This window comes from Canis lupus, chromosome X (assembly GCF_011100685.1).
Source record: "Canis lupus familiaris isolate Mischka breed German Shepherd chromosome X, alternate assembly UU_Cfam_GSD_1.0, whole genome shotgun sequence".
Taxonomy (NCBI): Eukaryota; Metazoa; Chordata; class Mammalia; order Carnivora; family Canidae; genus Canis; species Canis lupus.
Genome location: NC_049260.1, coordinates 55,177,940 through 55,192,390, shown reverse-complemented (window position 1 = coordinate 55,192,390; position 14,451 = coordinate 55,177,940). Strand labels below are relative to the sequence as shown.

The 14,451-nt window shown below is 34.0% G+C and overlaps 1 protein-coding gene across 7 annotated transcripts in view; it reads left to right on the top strand.

The window, feature by feature from the left end:
* TEX11 (testis expressed 11) overlaps positions 1-14,451 on the top strand; it is a 311,539-nt gene that overhangs the window by 271,797 nt on the left and 25,291 nt on the right. For all 7 annotated transcript variants that reach the window (XM_038587641.1, XM_038587642.1, XM_038587640.1 and 4 more), the window contains 3 exons: positions 10,552-10,701; positions 12,290-12,398; positions 13,304-13,424. In XM_038587641.1, the coding sequence (XP_038443569.1) occupies positions 10,552-10,701; positions 12,290-12,398; positions 13,304-13,424 (380 nt within the window). The remainder of the gene's footprint in view (positions 1-10,551; positions 10,702-12,289; positions 12,399-13,303; positions 13,425-14,451) is intronic.

The following is a 14,451-nucleotide window of genomic DNA, read 5'->3' as shown; positions in this document are numbered from 1 at the left end:
ACCAAGAAAAGAGAGGAAAGCAAATAGCACACATGCAAGAGAAAATCAAAAGCCAAAAGTTGATTCTTTGGATGGATTACTACAATTGAATGCCAAGTTAGATGGACCAATAAATAAAAAGAAAGGACACAAATTATTAATATCAGTAATTCAAAAGTAAACATTACTACAAATCTTTCTGAAGATCTAAATTTAATCTAAAAATACAACAGAACACTATGAATAACTCTATCCCAATAAATTTGGCAATCTTGACAAAATTGACAGGTTATTTAAAAAGTACACCTATGACAATTGGCCCAAGGAGAATCTGAATAGTCCTATTTAGAATATTTTAATAGTGCTATACCTGTTAAAGAAATTTATTTATTTATTTTAAAGATTTTATTTATTTTATTTTTTTTTTAGATTTTTTTTTTTATACATGAGAGACACAGAGAGAAAGAGAGAAAGGCAGAGACACAGGCAGAGGGAGAAGAAGGCTCCATGCAGGGAGCCCAAGGTGCGACTCAATACTGGGACTCCATCCCGGAACTCCAGGATCACACCCCAGGCCAAAGACAGGCACTAAACCGTTGAGCCACCCAGGGATCCCCCTGTTAAAGAATTTAATCTTAAATACTTTCTCACAAAGAAAATGGCTTCACTGTTATGAATTCTTCAAATACATAAGAAAGAAATAATAGCAACCCTGTAAAAACATCTCTTATAGAAAATAGAAAAAAAGGTAATGCATTGATTTTATGAGACCAGCATGACTCTGATGACAAAATGTGACAAAGACATTTCAAGCAAAAGAAAAATATATAGGTCAAAATATTCAATGATAGATGCAAAAATCCTAAAATTTTAGAATACTGAATCTAATAATATATAAAAAGAATAATATATCATTATCAAGTAGGGTTTAACCCAATAATCCAACGTTTAAAAAACATACCCAAAATGGTTTGTTATATCTCAGTTTTATTTTAAAGTTTTAAAAATAAGTGAATTTGGGGGTGTCTAGGTGGCATAGTAAGTTCCCAGCTACTGGGTTTGGCTCAGGTCATGATCTCAGAGTCATGAGTTTGAGCCCTGCATTAGGCTCCAAGCTTAGTGTGGAGTCTGCCTGAGACTGCCTCCTTCTCCCTCAGCAGCCCTCTCTAAAAAATGAATAAGTCTAAAAAAATAAAATAAAATAAAATAAAATAAAATAAAATAAAATATGAATAAATCTTTCAAGAATGAATTTGGTATGGTTGCTGGGTACAGGTCAGTATACAAAAATTAATTGTATTTCTGTGTACTAGCAAGAAATAACTGGAATAATATTCTAAAATACCATTTTTAACAGCATCAAAACCCATCAGATGTTTAATAATCTAGTGAAAGATGCAGAAGACTTCTACAATGAAAACTACAAAACAGTGAAACATTGCTGAGAGGAAAAATTTAAAGTCCTAAATAAATGAGAATATATACCATATTCATGGACTAGAAGACTCAATTTTGTTAAAACACCAATTTTCCCAATTTGACCTATAGTCTCAAGACAGTCCCAATCAAAATCTCAGCTGATTTATTTGTGGAAGTTGACAGGATGATATTAAAATTTCTATAGAGATGAAAGGACAATTTTTAAAAAGATGAGTGGAGTCTGAGAACATACACAACAGAATAGAGTCCAAAATAGTATCCAGAAAGACTCAAGACTCACACATAATTTTATTTATGAGAAATATGCCAGTGCTTTTCAGTGGTGAAAGAAATTTTTTAATAATAAATGGTGTGGGAACAATTAAGTACCATGGGAAAAAATAAACCTTGATCCTCCTCCCACCAAACAGAAACATTGATTTGAGATGGATCATAGTGAAAGGTACAACAATAAGATTTCTACAAAGAATAGGATAATATAAATAGGAGAATATCTTCATGACCCTGGAGACACACAAAAAATTACCAACCATTAAAGAAAATATTGGTAAAGTGGATTTCATTACAATTGAGAACTTCAGTTTGTCAAAAGATACGATCAAAATTGAGAAAAGACAAACCATAGACAGGAAAAAGATGTGTTAATACATAAGCCTGAGAAATTCCAGAGTATTAAAGAACTCTTAAAACTCAACAAGAAAAAACAACCCAGCAAAAAAATGGGCAAAAGAATTAAATAAGAACTTCACAGAAGAAGATATACAAATGATCAACAAGCAAAAGAAAAATGTTCAGCATCATTACTCATCAGACAATTCCTATTAACACCACAATGAGGGATCACTGCACACTCACTGAAATAGCTTAAATTAATATACCAAGTGTTAGTAAGGATGGGAAGCAACTGGACTTCTGATACATTGCTGGTGGAAATGTAAATTGGTACAGCCACTTTGGAAAACCATTTGGCAGTATCTCTAAAATCAAACATGCTTGTTATAACCCAACAATCCCTCTCCTAAGTATATACTCAGGTGAAATGAATGTATCTGTTTACCATAATATGTATGAGAATGTTCAAGACCACTCTATTCATAAAAGCTAAAGATTTGTAAACTCTCGTGTCATCAACAGGAAGACGGGATTAAATAAACTGTGGTACATTCATACAATAGAATAAATACTACAAGTCAAAAAATGAATATACTTCTGACACATAGAAAAATATAGATGAATATCATAGACATCTTGAAGAAAAAAAGTCAGGCACAAAGGAATATCACACAGGGTAAAAATTCATTTTAAAAAACAACTTTATTGAGATATATAATTAACTGCCATATAATCCACACATTAAAGTATATAATTCAGTGGATTTTAGTATATTCACCAATATATACAACCACCAACAACAATCAATTTTAGAACATTTCATCACTTCAAAAAGAAACTCCCATCACATTCCATTTCCCTGCATTACCCCCAGGAGCCCTGTGCAACCACTAATCTACTTTGTGCCTCTCTAGATTCGCATGTTTTGGAAATTTTAAATAAATAGAATCATATAATATAGGGACTTTGTAACTGATTTCTTTCACTTGATGTAACATGTTCAGAGTTCATCCATGTTATGGCATGTATCAATATTTCATTCCATTTTATGGTCAAATAATATTTCGTTGTATGGATTTAGCACATTTAAAAAATCCATCAGTTGGTGGTATTGGAGTTTTCATCTTTTGGCTACTATGAATAATGCTGCTGTAGACATTTGTAAATAAGTTTTTGTGTAGACATATGTTTTTATTTCTCTTGGGTAGACCTAGGTCATATGGTAACTGTATTTTAATCATTTGAGAAGCTGAAGGAATGTTTTCCAAGGTGGTTGTGCACCATTTTATATTGTCATCAATATAAGATAGTGTGAGGCTTCGGATTTCTCCACCTCCATGCCAATACTTGTTTTTTTTTTTTTATTTATTCATGAGAGACACACACAGAGAGAGAAGCAGAGACATAGACAGAGGAAGAAGCAGGCTCCAATCAGGGAGCCCAATGTGGGACTCTATCTCGGGACTCCAGGATCACGCCCTGGACTGAAGGCAGGCGCTAAACCGCTGAGCCACCCAGGCATCCCGCCAATACTTGTATTATCTGACTTTTTCTTTCTAGCCATTCTAGTGAGTGCAGAGTGATATCCCATTTTGGTTTTGATTTTTCTGATGAATGATTTTCCAGATAACTAATGATGTTGAGCATGTTTTCATATATTTATTGGTCATTTGTGTATATTGTGTATTCAGACTGTTTCCCCAATTTAAATTGGATTGTCTTTTTATTACTAAGTCATAAATCCTTTACATATTTTAGATACAAGTCCCTGATCAGATTTGTGACTTGAAAATATTTTCTCTCATTCTGTGGGTTGTCTTTTCCCTTTCTTGATAGTGTCTTTTGAAGCACACATTTTTTTTTAAACTTTGATGAAGTACAATTTATTTTTCTTTTGTTCCCCATGCCTTTGTTATCATATGTAAGAATCAACTGCCAAATTCAGAGTCATGAATGTTTATTCCTTTCTTTTCTTCTGAAAAGTTTTATACTTTTAGCTCTTACATTTAGGTCTTTGATCCATTTTGAGTGAATTTTTGTATGTGGTATGAGGTAAGAGTCTGACTTCATTTTTTTCCATGTGGCTATCCAATTGTTTCAGAACCATTTTTAAAAAAATATTCTTTCCACATTGGATGATCTTTGCCTCCTTGTGGAAAATTAGTTGATCTTACACACATGGTTTTATTTCTGAATTGTAAATTCTATCGCATTGATATGTATGTCTGTACTTATGCCAGTACCACACTGTTTTAATTATCATTGCTTTATAGTAAGGTTTGAAATTAGGAAGTGTTGGTCCTCCAAATTTGTTCTTTTTCAAAGCCATTTTTGTTATTTTGGGTTCCTTGAGTTTCCGTATGAATTTTAGGATCAGCCTGACAATTTCTGAAGAAAGAAAAAAAGCCAGCTGGGATTCTGATAGGGATTGTGTTGAATCTGTAGATCATTTGAGGGAGTATTGTCATCTTAACAAAGTTAAGTCTTTTAATCTATGAACATGGAATATTTTTCCATTTATTTACATCTTTAATTTCTTTCAGTAATGTTTTATAATTTTCATTGTACAAGTCCTGCACACCTTTTAATTTATTCCTAAGTATTTCATTGATTCTGATGCTATTGTAAATGTATAATTTTAACTTAATTTTATTTTCAGTTTGCTTATTGCTATTTTATAGAACTAGAATTGATTTTTTATACTGAGCTTAAGCTTGTTTATTAGTTCTAATGGTATTTTCCTGAATTCCCTAGGAATCTTATTTACAAGATCACATCCTGTACAAATAGAGATAGTTTCACTGTTTCTTTTCCAGTCTTGATGTCTTTTATTTCTTTATCTCACCTAATTTCTTTGACTAGAACTTCCAGTACAATGTTGAATAGCAGTGGTGAAAGTGAGAATCCTTTTCTTGTTCTATATCTTAGAAAGAATCCAGTCTTTCCCTAGTAAGTGTGTTTTTAGGTGTGGATTTTTTAGATATGCCCTTTATCAGACTGATGAAGTTCTATTCTACTTAATTGTTTTTATCATGAAAGGATATTGGATTTTGTCAAATGCCTTCCTGCCTCTGTGGAGAACATCATATAATTTTTGTTTCTTATTGATGTGGTATATTGCATTAATTGATTTTCACTTGTAAAAGCAACCTTGCATTTCTGGAATAAATTCCACTTGTTCATATTGTATAAGTCTTTCCTGTGTTGCTGAATTCAGTTTACTAGTATTTTGTTGGGAATTTTTTAGTTTATATTCCTAAGAGATATTTGCTTATTATTTTCCTTATTTGTGACATCTTTGGTTTTTGGTATCACAGTATTACTGGCATCATAGAATTAGTTAGGAAGTGTTCCATCCCCTTCTATTATTTTAAAGATTGATTTATTTATTTTAGAGAGAGAGTGTGTGTGCTCAAGTGGGGGAAGGGCAGAGGGAGAGAAGCTCAAGCAGGCTTCATGCTAAGCATGGAGCCAGATACAGATCTCAATCCCATGACCCTGAGATCACAACCTTAGCCAAAATCAAGAGTTGGAAGCTCAACCAAGTGAGCTACCCAGGTACCCCATCCGCTTCTATTTTTAAAAGAATTTGGGAGGATTAGTATTAATTCTTTAAATGTCTGGTACAGTCCGTTGGTGAAGCTGTTTAGGCCTGGGATTTTCTTTTTTTATAGTTTCTAAAACTATTTAAACTACTTTATTCATTATAAGTCTGTTTACATTGTCTGTTTCTTTGTAAAATCCATTTCAGTAGTTTTTCTTTCTAGGAAATTGTCCATTTTATACAGGTTATCTAATTTATTAGCATACAGTTGGTCATAGCAGTCCTTTGTATCTTTTTCATTTCTCTAAGGTTGGTAGTAATATCTCCTTTTTCACTTCTACTGATCTTTTCAAAGAACCAGCTTCTGATCTCATTAATTTTTTCCAATGTTTTCCTATTCTCTAATTTATTCATTTCCACCCCAATCTTTATTATTCTCTACCTTCCACTCGTTTGGGTTATTTTGGTCTTAACTAAGGTAGAAGTTTAAATTATTGATTTGAGATATTTCTTCTTTCTTAATGTAAGTGCTTATAGATATAAATTTTCCTCTAGGTGCTACTTTAGCTGCATCCCATTTGTTTTGGTGTATTGTGTCTTCATTTTTATTCATTTCAAAGTATTTTCTGATTTCTCATTTGATTTATTTTTCTGACCCATTGGTTGTTTAAGGGTGTGTTTATTATTTTTCATATATTTATGCATTTCCCCAATTTTTTTCTGTTATTAACTTGTAATTTCATCATATTATGGTCACGGAACATACTGTGCATTATTTTATACTTTGAAATTTATTGAAGTTTGTTTTATTACCTAGCATATGTCTATCCTAGAGAATAGTCTCTGTGAACTTGAGAAGAACATATATTCTGCAGCTTTTTGGGAGAGTGTTCTTATAGATATCTGTTAGATCTAGTTGGCTTACAGTGTTTTCATTTTTTTTAATTTCCTTATTGATCTTCTGTCTAGTTGTTTTAAGTATAATTCATTTTTTTGAAGTTTAAGAACATCAACTATTGATAATGAACACTCAACTACCAATAATCACCTTAAATATAAATGGTCTAAATCAGAGGTTAGGGTACTTTTCTTAAAGTTCCAATAGTGAATATTATAGGCTAGCATGTCTTGGACACTACTACTCAACTCTGCCATTGTCACAGGAATACATGGACCATCTTTAAACAAAGGACATGATTGTGTTCAAACAAAACTTTATTTATTTAGTTTTATTTAGCCAGCCCACAGATTGTAGTTTGCTCACCCCTGGTCTAAACATACCAATTAAAAGATGAAAAGTGTCAGATTGAGTTAAAAAATCAAGACCAAAAAAAAAAAAAAAAAAAAGACCCAACTACATACTGTCTAAAAAAAAAATAAAAAATAAAAATAAAAAACCACTTAAATATGAAGACATGCAGGTTAAAAATAAGAGGAATTGAAAAAGATACACTATACAAATGCTAATAAAAAGAAAGCTGGAATGGCTTTATTAATATCTAGCAAAGACAGCTTAGAACAAGGAATATTACTCAGGATAAAGAGAGACAGTGAAAAAGTGATCAATTAAACATGACAACATAACTATCCTAAATATGTAATGTACCTAACAAAAGAGCTTTAAAATACATGAAGCAAAAACTGATAGAAATGAAAGGTGGAATAGGAAAATCCATAACCACAGCTGGAAATTTCAATACTCATTCCTCAGGAATCAATAGAATAGGTTAACAGATAATCAGTAAGGATGTAGAAGACATGAACAACACTATCAACCATCTTGACCTAATTGACATTAATAGAATGCTCTACCCTATAATAGCAGAATACTTATTTCTTTTTTCAAATGCACACAAGAGCATTCATCACCATTGGCCATATTCTGAACCATAAAATAAACTTCAAAAAATGCAAAAGTATTAAAATCATACAAAGTACTTTCTCTGACCGTAATGGAATTAAATTATAAAACTATAATAGAGAGCCATCTGTAAAATTTCCAACTGTTTGGAAATTAAACTTTTCAATAATCTAATGGGTCCAAGAGCAAGTCACAAAAGGAAATCAGGATAGTTTGATTGGAATGAAAATGAAAATACACATATAAAAATTTAGAGAATACAGCTAAAGCAGTGTTCAGACAAAAATTTATTGAATTAGAAAAAGAAATTCTCAAATAATCTAAGCCTTCACCTTAAGAAACTAGAAAAAAGGGATGCCTGGGTGGCTCAGTGGTTGAGCGTCTGCCTTCAGCTCAGGGCATAATCCCAGGGTTCCAGGATCGAGTCCCACATCGGGCTCTCTGCATGGAGCCTGCTTCTCCCTCAAGAAAAGAAGCTAGAAAAAATAGCAAATTAAAACCCAATCAACTAGAACAAAGAAATAAGAGCAGAAATCAATAAAATTTAAAACAGAGGTGCCTGGCTGGCTCAATTGCTCAGAGGTGCAACTGATCTTAGGATGTGAGTTTGAACCTCACATTGGGTATAGAGGTTACTTAAAAATAAGTCTTAAAAATAAAAATAAGTTAAAACCAGAAAATAATAGATAAAATCAATGAAATCGAAAACTATATTGTTATTGTTGTTGTTTTGAGAAGATAAGTACAATTGAGAAACCTCTACCCAGACAGACAAAAGACACAAATTAACAGTATCACAGATGAAAATACAGGGTACCTGGGTGGCTCAGCCAGTTAAACATCTGCCTTTGGCACAGGTCATGATCCCAACGTCCTAGGATCAAGTTCTGCATCAGGCTCCCTGCTCAAGGAGAGTCTGTATCTCCCTCTCCCATGACCTCCCCTGCACACTGCTTGTGCTCTTTCTCTCTCTCTCTAAAATAAATGAAATCTTTTTAAAAAATGAAAATAGAGACATCACTACAAATCCTGCAGACATTTAAAAAGATGATAGAGAATTATTCGGAACAAGCTTCATGCCTATGACTTTGACAGTTTAGTTGAAATGGACAAATTCCTTGAAAGTCACAAACTAAACAAAGCTCCTTCAAGAAGAAATAGATAATCTGAATAGTCCTATATACCCATTGAATTTGTAGTTTTAAATCCTGTAACAAAGAAAACTCCAGTAGGGAATTCTACTGAGCATTTAAAGACATAATATCAATTTTATACAGACCCTTCCAGAAAGAAGAGGGCATACTTCTCAGCTCATTGTATGAGATCATTTTTACCCTGATACCAATACCAGACAAAATATGAGAAAAGTATGGACCAATATTCCTCATGAAAATAGCTGCAGAAATCCTCAACAAGATATTAGCAAGTTGAATTTAGTAAAATTTAAAAAGGATTATAGACCATGCCTGGGTGGCTGGGTGGTTGAGTATCTGCCTTTGGTTCAAGGCATGATCCTGGAGTTCTGGGATTGAGTCCCACATCAGGCTCCCTTCATGAAGCCTGCTTCTCCGCCCTCTGCCTGTGTCTCTGCCCTGCCCCCCTCTCCGTGTCTCGTGAATAAATAAAATCTTAAAAAAAAAAAGATAATAGACCATAACCAAGTGAGGTTTATCCTAGGTTCAACATTGTAAACTCAATTAATTTACCATATCAATAGATTAAATGAACAGATTGAACATCCATTTATGATTTAAAAAGAAAATCTGAGCAAACTAAGAATAGTAGGGAAGTTTCTCAACCTGATAAAGGGTATCTACAAAAATAAAACTACAGTTAATATCATATTTAATGATGAAAGACTGAGTGCTTTCTCTCTAAGAGCAGGAACAAGTCAATAATGTCTACTCTCACTCCTGTTCAACATCATCTTAGAAGTCCTAGCCAGTGCAATAAGATAAGCAAGAGAATGGAAAAAAAAGTGAAAAAGAAGAAATAAAACCACCTCTATTTGCAGATGACATGATTGTCTACATAGAAAATCCCACAAAGGGATCCCTGGGTGGCGCAGCGGTTTAGCGCCTGCCTTTGGCCCAGGGCGCGATCCTGGAGACCCGGGATCGAATCCCACGTCAGGCTCCCGGTGCATGGAGCCTGCTTCTCCCTCTGCCTATGTCTCTGCCTCTCTCTCTCACTGTGTGCCTATCATAAATAAATAAAAATAAAGTTGTTTTAAAAAAAAAGAAAATCCCAAAGAATCTACAAAAAAAGTTATTGTAATTAATAAATTAGTTTAGTAAGTTACAGAAAACAAGGCCAAATATTCAAAAATCAATTATAAAAAAATCAATTATATTTCTGTATACTAGCAACGACATTCAAGAATGGGCAATAATAATCAATAGTGAAAGAAATCAAAATAGTTGTTAACTCTGCTAAGGTAATATTGACTTGGAAGGGAGCACAAGTTGTTGGAAGTATTCTGTATCATGATCTGGGTAGTGGTCATGGTTTAAATATATATAAAAATTCAACAAGCTTCTTGTTTGAGATTAACATGCTTTATTCAATTTATTTTATATGTACTATACCTCAAAACTTTTTTTAAAAAAAGTTCAGTCTAACAAGGATGCATGAAAACCATCTCATACTGTGTGGTATATGCCATCTGATACAAGTTTCTGCCCATGGTGATACCCGAGAAATATTGTTGACTGACTAAATGAAACAATTTGGAAACTCTCTTTTACTTTGCTTAAAATAAAACCAAAGTTAGTTTATACAGTACTGTATTTTTTGGCTAACTCAGTTATTAAAGTGAGGCAGATAAACATTGGATTCGGATTAGATAGTAACAGGACTTTTTCAGGCTATTTTGGAACAACATGGCAATACTTTCAGGAAATGTAGGCAGTGCTACTGAATGCATTATAGGGTGCACAAAGTGTTGATGAGTTTATAGATTTAAAAATGTAAAAATTCTGTATACAGAAGCTAGGACAACCTTCAGATTATAAATAGAATTAATTTTCCTCAACAGAAAAATCTCCTCAGAAGAGAGATTAGAATAGAATAATAAAATGTAATTAGGGATAATATTGCATTTTTGCCTCCTTAGGGGACTTCTCAAGTGATCCATGTGAGACATTGCTTCTGCTGTATGAGTTTGAAGTTAAAGCCAAAATGAATGATCCATTACTTGACAGCTTCCTGGAATCAGTATGGGAACTGCCTCATTTAGAAAGTAAAACATTTGAAACAATTGCATGTAAGTGCTATATTTATGTTTTTGGAAGATTGTTATCCATTTAGATTGTACTACTTTTTGTTCTTCTCTCTGTTCTTTATTCTTTAACTTCAGGTAGGAAATGCTTCCTTATAGCACTTTGTTTCTCCCTCTCTAATGGCATTCTTGAACTGTCGTGTATTATAATCACTAATGCATTTATCTTTTTCTTTATATGAGATGCTCCTTGGGTCATGAAAAATAATTGCTTGTATATGTGGTACTTAGAAACCCGAGTAAAGTGCATTATCCATAATAAGTGCCTATGCTAGGTGTGGAATTGAATTATGTAACTACACAATAGGGGGAGCTTGAATTTTAGAAAGTTAGTTTTATTCAGCTAGACAGAAATGATAGTCAACTGCTTCACTAATCAAAGGTGATGCAATCTTAGCAACTTATTAAAGTGTACAAAGAGGGCACCTGGCTGGCTCAGTCAATAGAACATGTGACTCTTGATCTTGGGGTCATAGGTTTGAGCCCCACGTTGGGTATAGAGACTACTTAAAAGTAAAATCTTAAAAATAAAGTGTATAAAATACTAGTAATACTTTTAACATAATTGCCACTCTCAAATTTCTGATTTGGCTATAAGTAAGTAGTATTTGGGGTCCCAGAACCTTATAGAGATATGCTGCAGGAAATGGCCTAATTATTTTCCCTTTTTTTCCCAAACTCTTACCCTCCTTTGGAGCCTGTATGTGGTTAATAAAGTTATTACATAGCCCCCAAGTGCACAAAGGTCACATTTGCCTTTCCTTATCTTGCAAGACAAAATTCCTGGAGACAATGAGCAGGTGGTCTATCCTTTATGGACATGTGATGGTGACCACTTCTTATATAATGGATCTTCAATTACAGAGGTCTGGTAAATGTATTTGGAAGTTCTAGGGCTTGTTATCTCTGAAACTCACTCTCATGTCAAGTGTTTCCTGTTTTTAGCATCAGACCAAAAGAATATATTGCAGTATAAATCTGTTTTTGATTATTGTCCTTTTACTGATCTACTTTTTGTTTCCATCTTTATGTGCCCTTCCTTGACTCTGGTTCATAAGATTATTGCTTTACATATATGGCCATGTTCAGGGTCACAGAAACAGTAGGCTGTCTATTGATGTCTGTGGAAGAGAAGATGACCCTGGTGACCCTACCATGTTACTGTGCCCAGAATCTATAAACTATGTCCAAAAGCTACCATGGATTCATCATTCCATTAAAATACATTTTTAGGGGTTTTTTTGTCTGTTGATTGGTTTGTGTTAATCTGTTCCAGGCCAGTTTTATTAAAAAGAGCAAGTTGTAGCCTGAGATGAAAACTGATAGGGGCAGCCCAGGTGGCTCAGCGGTGTGGCGCCACCTTCAGCCCAGGGCATGATCCCGGGGACCCGGAATTGAGTCCCGCATGGGGCTCCCTGCATGGAGTCTGCTTCTCCCTCTGCCTGTGTCTCTGCCTCTCTCTCTTTCTCTCTCTCTATGTCTCTCATAAATAAATAAATAAAATCCTTTAAAAAAGAGAAAACTGATAGATGAGATTATGGTGCTCATAGCCTTTTTTCTTTCCTTCCTATAGCATTAGCAGTGGAAATGCCTGCACACTATCCTTCCATTGCTCTGAAGGCCTTGAAAGAGGCTTTATTGCTCTATAAAAAGAAAGAATCAATTGATGTTTTGAAATACAGGTTAGTAAATGTAACTTAACATTGAATCTTAGGCTTTTTGATAGCTAAAAGAGCTATAGTCAATGCTCCATAAATTATCAGTCGTATTCAACTAGTCCAACTTAAAAGATGATCAGGGGCATGCCTATAACTCCTGAACTCAAAAGCCCTTAAAAACCGCTCCATATTTAGAGTTGTATTATAGACCAAGAATTAATTAGCTATGTGAAGGAGTCTGGATTTCCCAAAAGAGAAAGGAGCAAAGCTGTTTCTTTGTGTGAGACTATGTATATGATAAAATTACTAAGTATCTTTCAGAGATTAATACAACAAACACCAATGTATTCACCACCCAGATTTAACAAATGTTAACATTTTGCAATATTTGCCCCAGGTGTTTTTTTCTAAGCACTTTTCTTTAAGGATCAATAAGTGCCATACATCATAATACAAAATGTTATTTATTAGAGATTTTATGTTTTCTATGCCTAGACATGGGGAAAATGATATGTGATTTTTCTATGGAAAACTTTATTACAGTCTTTCTTTTCTGAGACATGAGAGACAGTTCTCCTGGAATTATTCCCAGTTTAAATCCCAAATTCCCTTGCCCATCTGAGGGTGTAATGAGATGCTTTAAAATGCCTATGGATTGAACCAACTCATAAAATACAATAAACAGCTACAACTCCTTAGTGCAGGAAACTAAAAAAAGGTGAAAGATGACCATAGGCATAATAAAAAGGATTGGTCAGCCTCTTTTATAGCTTCAAAAATCTGTCTTCTGAGGTTGGAGGCCAGATAAAAAGGAGAGAAGAACAGAAGTGTTTTGAAGCTCGTAGTCTGGGATGAGGTCCAGATTTTACTTAGCTATGAAGCCAATGATTTATTTCCTTATGGGATGAGTTTTCTCATTTTTATTTCAGCAAATGTATGCACAACTTGATTAACCTGTTAGTGCCAGATGGGGTGCCAAGTACAGAACTCTGTCCCCTGGAAGAAGTTTGGGGTTATTTCGAAGATGCTCTGAGCCTTATTAGCCACACCGTAAGTCAGTGATATTAAGCTATCAGCTAATTTTAAAGAATTGTCTTCTGTGTTAGAAATTACATAGAATAATGCTTTCTAATATGACTTTTAGGGTAGATAAATTCACATTACAATATACTTACACACTAAAATTTCCCTGGGTTTATAAAATGTAAATAGTTAAAAGTAGAAAATTTCTGATACAAGTATACTATGGATTTTTTTATACTATGGATTATTAAGTGAGAATAGCAGTACCACCTGGCATTTTAGATTACTTTGTGTTTTCAAAACCTGGTGGAATTGTTACTTCTCCTGTGATATTAACCCTTTGAAAAACCTTTTTCTTAAAGATTTTATTTATTTATTCATGAGAGACAGACAGAGAGAGAGGCAGAGACACAGGCAGAGGGAGAAGCAGGCTGGCTCCCTGTGGGGAGCCTGATGTGGGACTCAATCCCAGACCCTGGGATCATGACTTGAGCCAAAAGCAGATGCTCAACTACTGAGGCCACCCAGGTACACCCACCCCCTTTGAAAAAGCTTATTGTTATTCCTTCCATTTCTCTGAGACAGGTAATAGAAGGAACACTGAGGACCAATTTTTGTCCCTCTTCTGTTGATTTTTTTTCTTTTCAGCACAGGTTTATTCAGTGATTTTTTAAAATAGCTTTATTGAGGTGTAATATACATACCATGAAATGCAGCCTTTGTATGTATACCATTTGGTGATTGTGTTAAGTTTATAGAGTTAATGCAACTGTCACCACGATCCAGTTTTAGAATATTTCCATTACCCCCAAAGTTTCCTCTCACCTATTTGCAGTCAATCCCTGTTTCCCACCTTAAGGCCCAGGCAACCACTGATCTGCTTTCTATCTCTGTAGATTTTCTTTTTCTGGACACTTCATATGAATGAAACCATGTATCTTGTGACCTCTTATGCCTGGCTTCTTTCAATTTAGCATAATATTTTTGAGGCTTATCCATGTAGTATGTATCAGTATTTTAAACCTTCCTATTGCTGAATAAATAGGTTATAACC